At 43.8% G+C, this 17,305-nt stretch overlaps 1 protein-coding gene across 1 annotated transcript in view; it reads right to left on the bottom strand.

Moving 5' to 3' along the window:
• The window catches only part of KDM5B (lysine demethylase 5B), a 90,058-nt gene extending 74,321 nt beyond the window's left edge, over positions 1-15,737 (bottom strand). The window contains exon 1 of the mRNA XM_080824025.1: positions 15,356-15,737. Within this exon, the coding sequence (XP_080680151.1) occupies positions 15,356-15,559 (204 nt within the window). The 5' untranslated portion in view covers positions 15,560-15,737. The remainder of the gene's footprint in view (positions 1-15,355) is intronic.
• Between the last annotated feature and the right edge of the window lie 1,568 nt (positions 15,738-17,305).

Below are 17,305 nucleotides of genomic sequence, written 5' to 3'. Positions count from 1 at the left end.
ATTATAACTGGCGTAAATATTGCTTCAATACAATCAAGGAGCTATACTGCCAGAGTTTCTCCCCCAAGGAAATTTAATTAAGTAGTTTTGATTCCGTTTTTCTTTTTTTTCCCAAGTAGGATCCCAGTGAGGAAAAGACAATTTCTGACAGAAAATTGAGGCTACCAAGGTTAAGAAAAAATAACATGCTTCAGAGAAAGGTTCCAGAAATGATCGGTCAGGGGAAGGGGTTGAGGAAAAAGATTGGACTCTGCCCCTACAACCTTCCCCTCAGCAACACCCAAACCCACCTGGGTACCGAGGGGAGGGAAAGGTAAACAGCCCACACCCTACCTTGAAGGCCTTGCTGTATCTGTAAACACATGTTCTACAACTTTAGTACTTTACAAATTGAACACTCCAAGATTCAAAATCAAGGTCACGAAAGGCACAGTAACTACACTACCAATTGGCCTGTGTCTCTGAGAAGATACTAGAAGACTACAAAATCTTTGTTTTTCCTTGATGTTCCATATCAAGACGTATTTGGCAATTGTACTAAAAAAGAGAAACATAAATAATAAGCCATTCATTTCACTAGATGCAAATATTTAACAGCTATTTAGCCCAGCTACAATTAGCTGCAAGCCTAACATTAATAGTGGAAATAATTTTAGAACCCGTATGATCCCTAACAGCCATATCAGAAGTAAAAGACTGAAGTCTGAACTTGAATAGGAATTGCTAGGAAGCTACTCTATACATCCCACTGCCAGATCACTTAATATTTTTAGGGCAACATGCAATTCTACTCAACATGCTCTAATTCTGACCATATTTCAAGGCTAGATAGATCTCCTATTTGAAAGAGAAAAAGATGCACTAACACATAGACATGCTCAACTTACAATGGCAGATAACCAGGTCTTACCTCCAAAGGTCTTAAATTTATCCTGGGATATATCTCAAACCATGCTGGTATTATTGTAGAGACAGCACCATCAACTGCCTTATTTATTTCACATTTATTGCCACATTTAATAATAATTTGATTTACAAGAAAACCCACTTTAAAGTAAAATATGCAGAAACTGCAGCCTAATAAAACTGGTCCTCATCTGAATGGCTGCCTGGTATCAAAGGGACAAACTCCATAAAATTCGTCTATTTTTGCAGGTTTTAAATAAAGGATTTTGCAGCTGTGGACCCAATTCATTTCTTCATTCACCAGAGCTGAAAAAAAGGAGTCCCTAGTTTCTGGCCCTAGAGTTGAGAAATTCTGCTAATTCAAAGTCAACAGATAGAGAATTTCTTATATTAACAGCTGCCAAAACGTTATCAGGAACTATCTAAAATCAGTTCTTAAACCTAGATGGGGGGGGCGCCTGGGTGGCTCAGTTGGTTAAGCAGCTGCCTTCGGCTCAGGTCGTCTTCCCAAGGGTCCTGGGATCAAGTCCCACATCGGGGTCCCTGCTCAGTGGAGAGGCTGCTTCTCCCTCTCCCTCTGCCTCTGCCTGCTGCGCTGCCTACTGTGTTCTCTTTCCCTCTCTCTGTCAAATAAATAAAATCTTGAAAAATAATAAACAAACAAACACACACACACACACCTAGATGGCTTTTAAAATGACCAGAGGAAGGTGCCTGAGTGGCTCAGTTAAGCATCTGCTCAGGTCAGGAATCCAAGGTCCTGGGACTGAGTCCCCCTGTCAGGATCCCTGCTCAGTGGGAAGTCCGCTTCTCCCTCTAACACAGCCACGCCAACCGCCCCCCGCCCCGCCATTTTCTCTCTCTCTCTCTCAAAAATAAGTAAAATCTTTTAATAAATAAACAAATAAATATGACCAGAAGCCAGAGAAACTCCTTAAAATTCAAACGTGGGCATCCCATGAGATTCTAATTCAATTCTGGGGTGGAGTCCAGGATGATTTTGATGGGAGTTAGGGCTACATTCAGGGTGCCTAAGGCTTAATGGATACTCTTCCATTAAACCTGGGTGGTTACTGAAATTGATGAGCCAGGAGTTTCCATACAAATGAGCTTAGAAACCAATAGTTTATGAAGTGCAAAGCTCATGCATATTAATAAACTAAAAGAATGAAGATAAAAAAATAAGAATACAGGATTTATTTAAATTTTCATAAACAAATTTTAGAGACAGACTAAAAATGAAATGGTATTTTAGTATCATTCAGTATCACTACTAATTTTATTGATGTCCCTTCAGTTGTATTTGGATGGTGAGAAGGAAGCTAGGGAAAACTACTCTTCTCTCCAAAAAGCCTACAAGAGGAAATGAGAAGAGCTAGCTAATTTGTGGGACTTATTAAGGGAGCCACTGTATATAATAAGGAAGAACAGTGAACTTGGAAGTAAAGCCATGGTTTGGAAGTTTCTAATCTGTCCTTTAAAAGCTGTGTCACCTTAGGGGGCAAACCTGGGTGGCTCATTTGGTTGACCATCTGACTCCTGATTTCGGCTTAGGTCATGATCTCTTGAGATCGATCTTGAGGTCTTGAGATCAATCGAGTCCAGCACTGGCTTCTACACTCAGTTGGGAATCAGCCTGAGATTCTCCCTCGCCCTCTGCCCCTACTCCACTCACACATACTCACTCTCTCTCAAATAAATAAATAAACCTTAAAAAAAGGCTTTTCACTTTAGATAAGTCACTTAACTTCTCTCAGCAGTTTCCTTATCTATGAAACTGTCATATGTTAGCAGCAAGAACTAAGTAACAAAAATGTTTTCTGCTGAGTACATCAGAAAAAAAAAGGGTAGCCTACACCAGGACATGAAATGTATAAGCAAAAGAGTAATACGAACAGATAATAAAACAGCCAATAATAAAATAATAAAAGATTCATAATTTTCCATCAGCCGTCTCATCTAGTCATAACTGTATCTTTACAATGGATATATGAGGCAATATAAGTAGTGGGTTTTTTTTTTTAAAGATTTTATTTATTTGACAGACAGAGATCACAAGTAGGCAGAGAGGCAGGCAGAGAGAGAGAGGAGGAAGCAGGCTTCCTGCTAGGCAGAGAGCCTGATGTGGGGCTCGATCCCTGGACCCCGGGATCATGACCGGAGCCAAAGGCCGAGGCTTTAACCCACTGAGCCACTCAAGCACCCCTAAGTAGTGGTTAAGTGTACTAACTCTAGGTTCAAATCCTTACTCCATCACATAATGGTCAGGTGACTTTGAGTAAGTTTACTTATCTCTTTTAGGACTCACTATGTAAAGCAGGGCCAGCATTATTCGCCTTTATAGGCAAGTTCAATGGAATAAGAAACTCTGAAGATAGTCAGAAACCTCTTAAAGCTAACAGCTCAAGGATAACACATTAACAATGGAACACACACCAGAAGGCAAATGTTTTGTTTCCTACTCTAGTACTCTTTCCATGAACCTGTTCTCTTCAAGTTTTCACTTCCTAGCTAGCTAATACCAACCTCCAAACACAAATTACCTTGGATCCTAGGTCAAATTCTAAACTCGGTTCCTCTCAAAAAAAAATCTTGATAAGCAATTAAAATGTAAGTCCAAGGGCGCCTGGGTGGCTCAGTGGGTTAAGCCGCTGCCTTCGGCTAGGGTCATGATCTCAGGGTCCTGGGATCGAGTCCCGCATCGGACTCTCTGCTCAGCAGGGAGCCTGCTCCTCTCTCCCTCTCTCTGCCTACCTCTCTGCCTACTTGTGATCTCTCTCTGTCAAAATAAATAAATAAAATCTTTAAAAAGAAAAATGTAAGTCCAAGATATATTTTATAAATGAAGAGGAGAAAAGCCACAGATTAGCAGTGAAAAAAAGTGGTGAAAGGAACCCAGTAGAATGGACTGCCATGAAGTACAATTTTTCCTTTAATGACAATTTTTCTTTTTGTTTTTAACGATTTTATTTATTTATGACAGAGAGATAGTGAGAGAGGGAACACAAGCACAGGGGAGCTGGACAAGGAGAAGCAGGCTCTCCACTAAGCAGGGAGCCTATATGGGGCTAGATCCCAGGACACTGGGATCATGACCCGAGTCAAAGGCAAATGCTTAACGACTGAGCCACCCAAGCTCATGAAGCACAGTTTTTAAAAACCCTAAGCCCTGGGGCGCCTGGGTGGCTCAGTGGGTTAAGCCTCTGCCTTCGGCTCAGGTCATGATCCCAGGGTCCTGGGATCGAGCCCCGCATCGGGCTCTCTGCTCAGCGGGGAGCCTGCTTCCTCCTCTCTCTCTGCCTGCCTCTCTGCCCACTTGTAATCTCTATCAAATAAATAAATAAAATCTTTAAAAAAAAAAAACAAAAACAAAAACAAAAAAACCCTAAGCCCACACCATACACAAATCCCTGAAGCCAGCCTCCTACTGGAAAATCTGGTGGCTATTGTCAATTTATCCATAATACATCATACCACTGGATAAGAGCCTCTCTGGGAGAAGAAAAAGCTTTGAATACGTGAATATCTGAAATTTTACAAAATGGAAATTATACTCCAAAGTCTGTCTTTGTAGACCTCTCTCATCTCCACTCCCTCACCCCTGTCCCACAACTAAGATACCATAATACAAATCCTAAGAGATCCTGCTCTCCCCATCTCCTCCCTCCAAGTTAAAGACTGGCAAAGATGAGACATTACCATCTGGTTTAAGTATCACCAAATGATGAGTTGGTACAACCACACAGAAAATTGGGAGGATTTTTTTTTTTTTAAAGATTTTATTTATTTGACACAGAGATAGAAAGGAACAGGGAGAGAGGGAATATAAGCAGGGGGAGTGGGAAAGGGACAAAAGCAGGTTTCCCACTGAGTAGGTAGCCCGATGTGGGCTCCATCCCAGAACCCTGGGATGGTGACCTGAGCTGAAGGCAGAAGCTTAACAACTGAGCCACTCAGGTGCCCCTGGGAGGATCTTGCCTTAAAGACCTTGTAACTGTGTGGGTTTGATAAGGATTTGTTCTTGTTTCTGGAGTTATGAGATTAAAGTAAAATGGTAACGTTTCAGTATCTAGTCTGGAGTATGTATGCCACATAGAATATGAGCTTAATGAAAGCCCCAACCAAGTGCTCAACACACACTAAGTTTTCAACTTTAGTTCTCTGAACATTACAATCTGGTCAAGCCAGTGAGATGGCAAGAATTAGCACAGGAATGTACAAAAATCTGCCTACAGCCACACAAGGAGCATAGCTCGGAAGAGAACTCTTAGGCTAGGTGCATGCTCTCTAACTAAAATACTCAACATTTAAAGACTTAAAAGTTGTTTAAACATACTGGAGAGTGTTTTTAATACATCTAGGAAGCAATACTGAATGAACTTCTTGATTCAAGATAAAAACAAACAAACAAAAAAGAAATGGGCACCTAGGTGGCACAGTCTATCGAGTCTCTGACTCTTGGTTTCGGCTCAGGTGGTGATCTCAGGGTCGTGGGATCGAGGCCTGCAGCAGGCTCCACACTCAGTGCAGAGTCCACTTGAAATTTTCTCTCCCTCACCCACTGCTGCTCCCACACTTAAGCACTTTCTCTCTTGAAACAAAAGCAAACAAAAAAAAAACACAAAAAACAAAAACAAACCCCACTAGTACAAACAGTATATATGGGTCTATGTAAGAGACAATGTTATGAGGTCCAATAACAAGATATATCTGGACAAAAAACTGGGGAATCCAGGTTTGTATGGGAATTCTCTGCAGCTTTTTTTTTTTTTTTAAGTTTGCCTAACTGTTACTAAGGAAAAAAACACAAATCTGGCTCTGTCCTGAGGATCAAAATAAACATTTTCCCTGCTGCCTTTAACTTTTCTCCCCATTTTACAAGAAGAATTACTGTGGAATATTACATTAAAGACTCAATCTAATAACTCAATTTCCTACTTAGGAAGAACTGGGATTATTTAAATTGTTAGGTAAGATAAAATGCCCTCCATTTACAGGGCTTCGACAACATCACAGCCATCTCATACTAGGAGAGATTTAAATGATTTTAAACATTTCTTAACACAAAGCTCACCTAATACAAACTCTTGCCTGAATATGCACACTACACAAGACACACATAACATATGCACCTGCAAATTTTCTGAAATAGTTTATAACAGTTCTACTTAAAAAAAGTTTTTAAGGGCGCTTGGGTGGCTCAGTGGGTTAAAGCCTCTGCCTTCGGCTCAGGTCATGATCCCAGGGTCCTGGGATCGAGCCCCGCATCGGGCTCTCTGCTCCGTGGAGAGCCTGCTTTCTCCTCTCTCTCTGCCTGCCTTTCTGCCTACTTGTGATCTATCTGTCAAATAAATAAATAAAAATCTTAAAAAAAAGTTTTTAATTAATTTATTTTTTAAGAGATTTTATTCATTCATTTATCTGACAGAGATTACAAGGCAGAGGCTTTAACCCACTGAGCCACCCAAGCACCCCTAAAAAAAGATTTTAATCTAATTTTAACCTAATTTTTAAAAATATCTAGGAATAGACAAGCTTCATCTAGACCAATAGAAGAATTACATTCTGTACATCGTAGTTTTGATGCTGAGCTTTTCACTTTTCAAGTTTCAGTTTTTATTTATTTTTTTTAAATATTTTATTTATTTATTTGACAGAGAGAGATCACAAGTAGGCAGAGAGGCAGGCAGAGAGAGAGGGGGAAGCAGACTCCCTGCTGAGCAGAGAGCCCGATGCGGGGCTCGATCCCAGGACCCTGAGATCATGACCTGAGCCGAAGGCAGAGGCTTTAACCCACTGAGCCACCCAGATGCCCCCAAGTTTCAGTTTTTAAAAATCCTTTCACTGTAGGGGAAAAGGAGGGATACGTATTTGTACTAACTCTTGCCTCACTAAATCTGTTCCCAGACTCTTCCTAGCAGTGAACAAATAAAGCTTTAGGATTTAAGCTCCTTGCAATCCATCAATTAATTAATCTGGACAGCAGCCCTAGGTCAGTGTCAGATCCCCTTAAAGCAGATGAGAAGGCATACATTGGAGAAAAATGACATTGTCCAAGGTCATGACAGAATTAGACTCAGAACTCTACCCACCTATGCTCTAAAATCTACAAATACACGACTCCTTCTTTTACATAATAAAGGAACAGACTTTAGGGGCTCCTGGGTGGCTCATTTGCTTAAGTGCCATGGTCCTGGAGTCCTGCTATCAAGCCCCAGTTGGGCTCCCTGCTCAGTACGGAGTCTGCTTTTCCCTCTCCCTCTGCCCCTCCCCTGCTCATTCTCACACACTCTCTCTCTTACTCACTCTCTCAAATAAATAAAATCTTTTTAAAAAATAAAGGAACAGACTTAAAAAATAATAATCCACAGGGTGCCTGGGTGGCTCAGTGGGTTAAAGCCTCTGCCTTCGGCTCGGGTCATGATCCCAGGGTCCTGGGATCGAGCCCCGCATCCGGCTCTCTGCGTAGCAGGGAGCCTGCTTCCCTCCCTCTCTCTCTGCCTGCCTCTGCCTACTTTGATCTGTCTGTCAAATAAATAAATAAAATCTTTAAAAAATAATAATAATAATAATCCAGGGGCGCCTGGGTGGCTCAGTCATTGGGCATCTGCCTTCGGCCCAGGTCATGATCCCAGGGTCCTAGGGTCAAGCCCCTGCTCAGCAGAAAGCCTGCTTCTCCCTCTCCCACTCCTCCTGCTTGTGTTCCTACTCTCACTGTGTCTTTCTCTGTCACAAAAATAAAATCTTCTTTAAAAAAAATATATATATATATCCACATACACTCCCCTTGATAAAGCTTACTTTTACCCATGCAAAATATTCCTTAAATTTTATATCTACTGTAAAATAACACATTACCAAGTGAAATGAAATCAGTAAGTTCTAAAAAACCATTCATGGGACACCTGGGTGGCTCAGTGGGTTGAGCCTCTGCCTTCGGCCTAGGTCATGGTCTCAGGGTCCTGGGATCGAGCCCCGCATCAGGCTCTCTGCTCCCCTGCTTCCCTCTCTCTCTCTGCCTGCCTCTATGCCTACTTGTGATCTCTGTCAAATAAATAAAATCTTTGTAAATAAATAAATAAATACAAACATTCATTATGTGATCTTCTGCCTGGTGTTGTTTAACTAGTTTCCTACTGAGAAATTAAGTTATTATTTTGGTGGGGAAAGCAATTAAATTTTAAGGGCTTATTGACAGGAAATATTTTTCAATGACCTGATTTTCAAACTGTCCCTTTTCAACTTTTGACACCACAGAAATGTTTATCAGCAATTCTGCTGAAACAGAAACTGCACGGACAGAGGCTGAAGGCCAAACTACCCCCCTTCACAGAAAAGTGAACCTAACAGACTAAGCAACAACTCATTTGCCTCCTTTGATTCTCATGTTCTTAAAACTCCTTTTCCAGAAGAAATTTCAGATTCTTTTCCCCTACAGCAATTGTAATTGATGCAAATAGTATTTTAAACATGCCTATCGTAAGCCATGTTATAAGGAAGTAGCTACACTGCCACCATTTGTCCCCCAAGGAAGAGAACAGTTGAGCTAGCCTGGCAGACAGAAATGGACAGAGAGAGAATGGAAGGATGCTTGCAGAGCATGCCCTCCAACCTACTCCAACCTACTCCAACCACCAGCACCACCACACTTCTGGGTGCCTAGAGTTGACCGAAGATGGTCAAATTTCTGGTTCCAATAATGTGTAATAAAGCAACAAAGCCACTGCTTAAAACTGAGAAATGCAGGGTGCCTGGCTGGCTCAGTCAGTGGAGCGTTAGAGTCTTGATCTCTAGGTTGTAGGTTCAAGTCCCACATTGGATACAGAGATTACTTAAAAATAAAATCTTAAAAAATTGAGAAATACAATCCCCATTCTAATTGGGTAAAGAAACCCTCACTCACTAAGGCTAGAAACCCCATTCCTAACTGCCCAAATCTCACTCACACCCTTTATAAGACAAAACGTAAGCAAAATTGTTCTTTACAACTAACTGAAGGCACTAGCTTACTCTCAATCTCAATGCTACTAAACTGCTTTCTGCTCTTCTATATCCAGGAAAATAGCTAAAAGGGACTACATTCTCTGTGCTTTTGTGTATGCTTGAGTATTTTCATAATAAAAATCTTTGACTTTATACACTGGAAGTGATAGCTCTGGCAGAACAAAGTAATCTTTCTGTCCAGAAAGAAAGGTAAATGAGAAACAAAACAAAACAAAACAAAACCAGATGGGATGACTCTAGACAGTGTCTAAGGTATAAGGCAATGATAGAAACTTTAAGAGGAATGGTCTACAATGAAATGTTTGGGAAAAAAAAAAAAAAGGGACTTATAAGAATGCATTTAGTCAAATTCCAAACATGGCACAATTATGGAACAGAAATGTCTCAGTGCCCTGGTGGCAGCTTTTCCTCATTACTCTGGTTCATAAACACAGGGACTGTATAAAAAGCACATTCACCACAGAAATCATCTAATAGTTAATGACAGAAAAAGCAGCACTTTCGGAAGAATTTTTGGAGGTGTATGAAGGTAGCATCTCATTTAACTTTTTTCCATGCTAAGACACAGCAGTTAACAAAAAAGTCCTAGGTATGCTGCATACAATTCTCATGTCTCCAACAAGTTTCTCACAAATTACATTTTAAAATCCAGTCATAAGTTTCTCAAACTTTATTTTTTTAAAAGATTTTATTTGAGAGAGAGAGAGAGAGAGCGAGCGAGCGCGCGCACAAGCAGGGATAACAGCAAAGGGAGAGAGAGAAGCGGGCTCCACCATCCCAGGACCCTAATCCCAAGACAGCCGCTTAACCATCTGAACCACCCAGGCACCCCCTCAACTTTAATATAAAACAAAATGGGAGAAGCCCAAGTGTTAGGTTTTCCCAAAGTACCACTCTATCCACTCACTTACCCTAAACTCATCAGTTAGCCTCTGGTGATGCCTCTTCAAGTGACTCAAACTTAAAAGTTCAGAAAGAAAAGTACAGACAGCCTTTCAATTCCCAACATTTACCCCACTTAACTTTTTTTTTTTTTTTTTTGAGATTGGTTTAAGAAAAAGGGTTTTTGAGGTGGTTCTACACTTTAAACAGGTATATTAGCATCCCTACAGAATATCTAATTCTCTTAGGAAGGAAAAAAAATCACACTACTAACTCAACACAAATCAAGCTGAAAGGTCTGTGCAACGAGGAAAGCAAGGATTTTCTAGGTTCCTGGTTTTTTAAGCCTATATACAGTCTTTATATAGCCTTTGGAAAGAGGTAACACAAGTAGGCTTCCTAGAACCGAAATCCAGGAACCTAATTAGCACTTTGATGGGGGGGGGGGGCTGTGCATGAGTTCTCCCTTTATCCCTTTCTATAGCCAACCTTTAATGTGGTCCAATTAAAACAAGAAGTTACAAAAGTCTAGAAAAATATCCCATTTACAGCACATAAACCAGATTCAATTTTTTTTATCCAGTAGTTTGCAATGATATTTTCTTTTTTTTTAAGATTTTATTTATTTATTTGACAGAGAGAGATCAGAAGTAGACAGAGAGGCAGGCAGAGAGAAGAGAAAACAGGCTCCCTGCTGAGCAGAGCGCCCAGGCCCCATCCCAGGACCCTGGGACCTTGACCTTAGCTGAAGGCAGAGGCTTAACCCACTGAGCCACCCAGGCGCCCCCCCCCTTTTTTTTTAAGAATTCATTTGACAGAAAGAGAAAGAGAGAGAGCAAGAGAGGGAACACAAGCAGGTAGAGTGGGAGGGAGAAGCTGGCTCTGTGCTGAGCAAGAAGCCTGATGCAGGGGTCCATCCCAGGACTCTAGGATCATGGCCTGAACCAAAGGCAAATGCTTAATGACTGAGCTACCCAGGCGCCCCTTTTTTTCGTTTCTGAAAGAAAATTCTCTCCCTGGAAGATTTCTATCTGCATATTAAAGTATCCTAAACATCCTGAACTTTCTGTCCCTCAAATTAAACAAATAATTAAGTTCTGCTGATCAAACAGAAATACTCGTAAACTTAGGCTAACACATCATAAAGAAAATTAAGTACCTCAGAGACAAAGATTGAAATTGAGGGCTAAATAAATTTTTCCAAATTTTTTATCAATATATCTCAATAATGAAAGCTTTAACCCCAGCTTTAACACAACATTAACACTTTTCAAAGGCAATTCTCAGTTCATTTTGCTCTTGAAAAAGGTTTGGGTTGCATGTTTAAACAAATCCTATAATCAATGGTAGGGAAATTTTTCCAGTGGGGTATGAATCTTAAGCTGAGCTGGCTCATATATTTATAACACTACTCACATTCTATTCTAAAAATCTATAAATTTTGTTATCAGTGCACTAAAAGTCACAGCTAAGTGGATAGGTTCGTGGCTCACCGTGTGACCAATTTACAATTTACTACTAGCAAAGTCAAATTCAGCTAAACACCCATTCAAAGACTAATAACAAATGAAGTTTGTTTTTATGTTGTTAAGGCAGACACTTTCAAACTACCTGAAGGACTTAACCCAGTCTCCTACTAAGTGAGAAAACAAGTTTTTCTTCTGAGCAGCACAGTCCTAAATTTGTCTTAAAAGGCAGTTACAAGAGGGCACAGGGTTTCTTTTGGGAGTGATGAAAATGTTCTAACATTGACTGTGATGATGGTCTTACAGCCCTGAAACTACTTAAAACTACTACGTGTTACATTTTAAGTTGATGAATTACAGGGTATATATGAATTATATCTCAATAAAGCTGTTATTTTTTAAAAAGTAATTATAAGTTCTTCTTTCACTCAAGGATGTTTTTATTGATAAGCCTTTTCTCCAAATGGTAAGGGGTCTAAGGTGGCTAAAGAATCCCAACCAGAGAAAAATTCCGAGACACCAAAGGAACTGAGAAAACAACAGAGAGGGTTAGACCAAAGTCAATCAAACCTAAAATTAGGGAGATTGATAGGTTGGAATGAGAGTAAATGAGCTCCGTATCATTAACACCTCTAACCATACAAAGAAATGTGTATTTAAGTTCCTCCCTGCTCCTAATGGTAGAACCATCAGACTCACTCAAAGATGTTGACTGCATTAAAATACTCGAAAGTTTTACACTTTGCCTATAAAGATGAAGGGATCAAACTAATGACCCACAGGAAGTTAAAGTTGAAAAAAATGTGTCTATTGTGCCATCTGGGATTTGATTTAAATCCCTGATTTTTGGACACTGCCAAAGAAATATGTGGAATCTGACTATCTATGGCCAAATGTTAGACATTTGAGGGCAACAAAGAAAGTTATTAAAGCCATCAAATATATTCCAATCAAACTTGGGAGACTCAAGTAAGTATCACTGAGCAGCCAACCTATTTTTTGCTTAACAGTTAACACTCCTAAAATTAATCACTTCCAAATACCACAAAGCAACATGGAAAATCTGCCCTTAAAAAGACATCTAAACACATCAGGGAGGAAATGAAAATGTGCATTTTGCAGGTAGCAAAACCAGACGTCAGATTAATTGTAAAGTTAAAAAAATTGAAGCCCAGGAAATAAGCCTTGTTATCCTACATACTTCATTTGAGAGACATTTATTTCCTTCTTTAAACTTTTAACTCAGGATTTAACAGTTTTCTTAATTTATTACCTTTTAGCACATTTATTAAAATTTCACAAATTTCTGTGAACCCCAACTTTTCAGAAGCAAAACAGTTTAGGATCCTCACAGAAAGCAGCTATAAACTGAAACTATGTAAGTAATATTAATTAAAGATACAAAGATAAGAACAAAAGGAAATAGAAATGCTTTATAATTCTTCCCCTTCTCTCCCAACGACAAATACCAACAGACCCAATCTCCATTTTAATACAGCCACTTGTATTCCAAAAAACTAGAGAACAAAAACCATCTAGAAACACAGGCATTATATAGCTATACCACGGACAATATTTCATACCTCTTGGGTTTTTTGTTGCTTTATTTCAACTATATGAAACCACTTGTTCACAGCTTTCTAAAACAGAACAGTTTCTAAAACAAAGACTGTTTACATCCCTTAAGAAACCTTTGTTCCAACAAGACCCTTCTTCAAGAGCTACAACTTCTGGAAAGATTTCCCTTTTTGTGGTTATATCAACAACAAACTCTTTCCATTTGGCACAGGAGTTTGTTAAACAAAGGACGAAGAAAGCCCCCCTCACACAAAGGAGGTCTCCAGAACAGAGCACTGGTTATGTTTGTAGATTATTTGTGCCTACTTAACACCCTTTCTCGGGCTGTAGAATGTACTACTCTCATTACAAAATGGTGGCCATCATGTCTGTCTGGCATTCAGAATGGGAAAAGGCAGTATGACCACACATTTTGCAAAGCTTACCATTAATACCCTAGCCAAGATGAAGAAATGGGTAGCCAAACCTAACCAGAGCCAACACTATCTTTCTGGGGAAAGGCCCTATAAAAGGCACAGAATAATAAAGTAAAATAAGGGGTTTACCCCAGCCCTAGTATACCACAATACCAACATGGAGGACAACTCTCACTCCCAGGAACCCGACTCCACACATTTTGGTTACCAAGAACTTAATCAAGTTGCCGGATTTCTGAATAAAATCTCATTAATGCAAATGAACAATACTCACATTCACCCTCCCTAGCATATGACATAAAGCCAAACTGCTAAATGTTTGAAACATGATCTATTCTTCAAGAATTAAAACCTTAGCTCTAATAAGCCCCGGCTATAACTTCTGCAGGCCTCTTTGCACTCTAGAAGAAAAATACTTCCCTTAAGCAACAAGAACCAACCTTATCCACTTCTTGAAACAAATGGTTCTATTTTCAAACATTTCCCCCATTCTAGCTGAGCAGTTATTTTCTGAAGCATAGGTCTCATCTCCATCTTCAAACTTGTCCAAGAAAAACCAAAGTGTGGTGTCTGTGTTTTAATTTTGGGGGGAAGGAGATGGGAGACCCGAGAAAGGAGACATACAGAGATCTCCCTCAAAACTGCTTTTCCAAACCAGAAGGATTACATACAGAACCCCTGCAACTCCAAATGTCATTACAAAGAGTAAGCTTAAGAAAGGGATGGGGGGGGGGCCGGAATCTTCCTCCAGCGGGTGTGGGAGCTGGGGTAGGAGTGGGGGTGGGGTGGGGGGGTGGAGACAATAGTGGGGAGAAGATTCTTCAACTGTAGGAAAAGCAGTTAAACATCCTTCCCAACGGTTCCAGCCCGTCCAGGCCCATCCCAACGGTTCAGGCCAACTCGTACTCGGACCATCCGCAAGGTGGGCAAAAAAAAAGGGGGTGTAGGCGCGCACCCAGTTCCGGGTGGGGGTGGGGGTGGAAGCGGGGGTGGGGGCCAAGGAAGGGCTGGCCGGGCTCTGCTCAGCGAACGTTGGAGCCGTTAGGGATGACTTCAGCAACACCCCACCCCTCACACACACAGCCCCCAGGCCCGAAGAGCTTTAGACGGGACTCAGAGGGCTGAAGTGGGGCTGCATTTCAGCCTCCGCGGGTTGCGGGGCGCGGGAAGTGCGCGTGAAGCCTCCGGAGGTCTTCTGGTCTGACACGTCCCCCTACTGCACGACCTCGCCCCCACCCCACCAACACAGCTCAGACCTCCCCGGGGAGCCGAGCGGCCCGGCCCAAAGTCGGGTGTGCGCGCAGCCGGGCGCGCGGGCGAGCACCTGGCCCTCCGCCGCCGGTCCTGCGCCCCCACCGCCCCCACGCGCCCCCACACACACTTACGCCCCCCACAACACCACCTCGGCTCCGGGGCCGGCCCCGCGGCTCCTCCCCGCCCCCCGGCAGCGCTGGGCGCCCCCTCCTCGAGCTCGGCCCGGGGGACAGCAGGAGGCCCGGGGCCCGGGGGGCAGGGGGGTGCCCCCGCCTGCAGGGTGGGGCGCCCAGGTGAGGGCCGCTCCGGGCCGACGCCGCCACCACACAAAGGACCAGGGGCTCCCGCCGCCATATTGAAAACTTTCCTCCGCGCACGACAACTCGCAAGTCCCCCACCCCCACCCAGCACACACCCCCGCACCCCGGGGGAGGAGGCGAGCCCCAGCCCGCGGAGCCGCACCGGGCCCGGCGCCCGTCCTCCTCGCCCGCGACGCCGCCGGCCTCCGGCAGGAAGCACCCCCGCGCCCACCCCGGCCGCCACTCCATCCGGAACCGAACCCGAACCCCGAGCCGGGGCGCACACCCGTCCGCCCGGGCCGCGCGTCGCCCGGGCCCTCGGGGTGGCACCACCGAAGCGCCCACTCTCCCACGCTCCTCTTCTCCAACCCTGGAGAAGACCCGTCCTCCTCCCTCGGCCTCAACTCCGACCCTGGGGCAGCCCCAAACTTGACGCGGCCTCTGGGGCGACCCCGCTCCCCGCCCCCCCGCGTTTCGGGCCTCCCCGGCCCGCGAGTCCCCGCTCCCTCCCCCAGCCGCAAGCAGGATCCGGGGTGCCGGCGTGACTCACCGGCGGCGGCCGCACCTTACAGATCCCAGTCTGCTCGGCTATGGGCCGGATCTTGTGGATGAAAGCGAAGGGGTCCGCGAACTCTTCCCAGCTAGGCTCGAACACCGGGCACTCGGGGGGAGGCAGGAACTCGCCCAGCGGGCCCGGGCCCCCGAGGGGCAGCGCCGGGCGCGGGCCCGGGGGCAGCGCGGTGGCCGGCTCCATCACCGCGGGTCGGAGACGGGCGAGGACGGGCTGGGCTCCGGAACCGCGGCGGCGGGCTGCGCTCGGTCCGAGACGTGTACAGAAGCGGCTCCAGCGACAGCAAATCCGACTTGTACTAGCAACGGCAGCACCTTGGGCTTTTTCAGCCTTCCTCCGACGACGTCTTGCCGCTAACCCACGCCGTGCGCCTCCGCCGCCACGGCGAGGAAAAAGAGTCCCACCCCCACCCCCACTCACTGCCCCCCCCCCGCGCCGAGCTCTCGGCCCCGCCCCCAAATCGGGCGGGGCCGGGGCCTTCAGCCTGGGGATGGAGTTTATCGTTAGAGTCCAGTCAGGCCAGCATTTATTGACCATTTACTACGTGCCAGAGTCCCTTCCTCAAGAAGTTAATACTCTGGTGGAGAAGATCAGACGCTTGAGTGGGTTATTCAATCATGTCGGCACACTCTGATAGGTGCCATGTTAGAAGTGTGTACACTTAGTAAAACCTGGGGAGGGGCAGAAGGTATCCGGCATAAAGGAGAAGGATCTTCTAGGTAGGGGGAGCGGCTTGAAAGCAAGAACAAAATGGAGGTGAGAAAACAATCGTTTTAATGTTAATAATAAGCCAACTCTTGAGCACTTGCTATCCTGGGAACCGTTCTGAGTGCTTTGTGTGAGTAATCATTTAATCTGCAGCAGCAGCTCTATGAGGTAGGTACTCTTATTTCCATTTTACAGATGGAAAGTGAGGTACAGGTTCAAAGTTTACACAAATTCATACAGCTAATAAGGAATAGAGACTCTGTCTTTGGAAAGAGGCAGGGAAAAGAGTGATCCTTGAGCAATAGAACAAGGAGGCGGTGGTGAGAGAAGCAGAAGACTTTAAAAATAATCTAGATGAGAAACGATGGTGCCTAAATTAAGGCAGTGGTGCTATTCATTAGGAAGAAGGGATGCAAATGTAGGAGATAAAATTAGGACTCAGTGATAAATTGGGGAGGGACAGTAAGGTATGGAGGATGATTCAGGCATCCAAGGTACGTGCCTGAATGGTTGATCTGCCCATTGACATTGCTGCGACATTCCCCTAGATTACATACAGGAGAAATCAATATGAGGAGGGAGATAATGTGTTCACTTCTGGATGCGTTCTGGATATCGTTGAGTTTGAGGTGTCTTTGGTACATCTGGAAATATTTAACAGGCTGAATAGTATAAATCTGAAGTGGAGGTGTAAGTCTGGAGTTTTTGGCATATGAGTGATAGCCATTATCTAATGCTTACTGTGTGTAAAGCATTGTTGTAAATGCTTTGAGTGTGTTAGTATATTAGCTCATTGAATCTACAGAACCATCCTGTTGGGTTGGTACTATTATGTCCATTTTTTTAAAAGATGTTATTTTATTTATTTGTCAGAGAGGTAGAGAGACAGAGAGCACAGGAGTAGGGGGAGCGGCGGAGCGAGAGCGAGAAGCAGGCTGCCCGCTGAGCAAGGAGCCGGATGCGGGACTCAGTCCCAGAACCCTGAGATCATGACCTGAGCCGATGCCAGACACATAACTGACTGAGCCACCCAGGCATCCACTATTAAGTCCATTTTGCAGAGGAAGCAATGGAGGCACAGAGAGGTTATGTAACGCTTTTGAGGCATCGGGGTAGGGGGACAGGTTGAGTGCCTAGTGTCCTGCCCAGAAAAGAGGAAAGACGAAATTCAACAAATAGGACCTCAAGATCTCTCTTATCCAGAAATCAGCCAAACCCATG

Source organism: Martes martes, assembly GCF_963455335.1.
Source record: "Martes martes genome assembly, chromosome: 15".
Classification (NCBI taxonomy): domain Eukaryota; kingdom Metazoa; phylum Chordata; class Mammalia; order Carnivora; family Mustelidae; genus Martes; species Martes martes.
The sequence above is the reverse complement of the archived record's forward strand: the minus strand, read 5'-3'. Positions and strand labels throughout refer to the sequence as shown.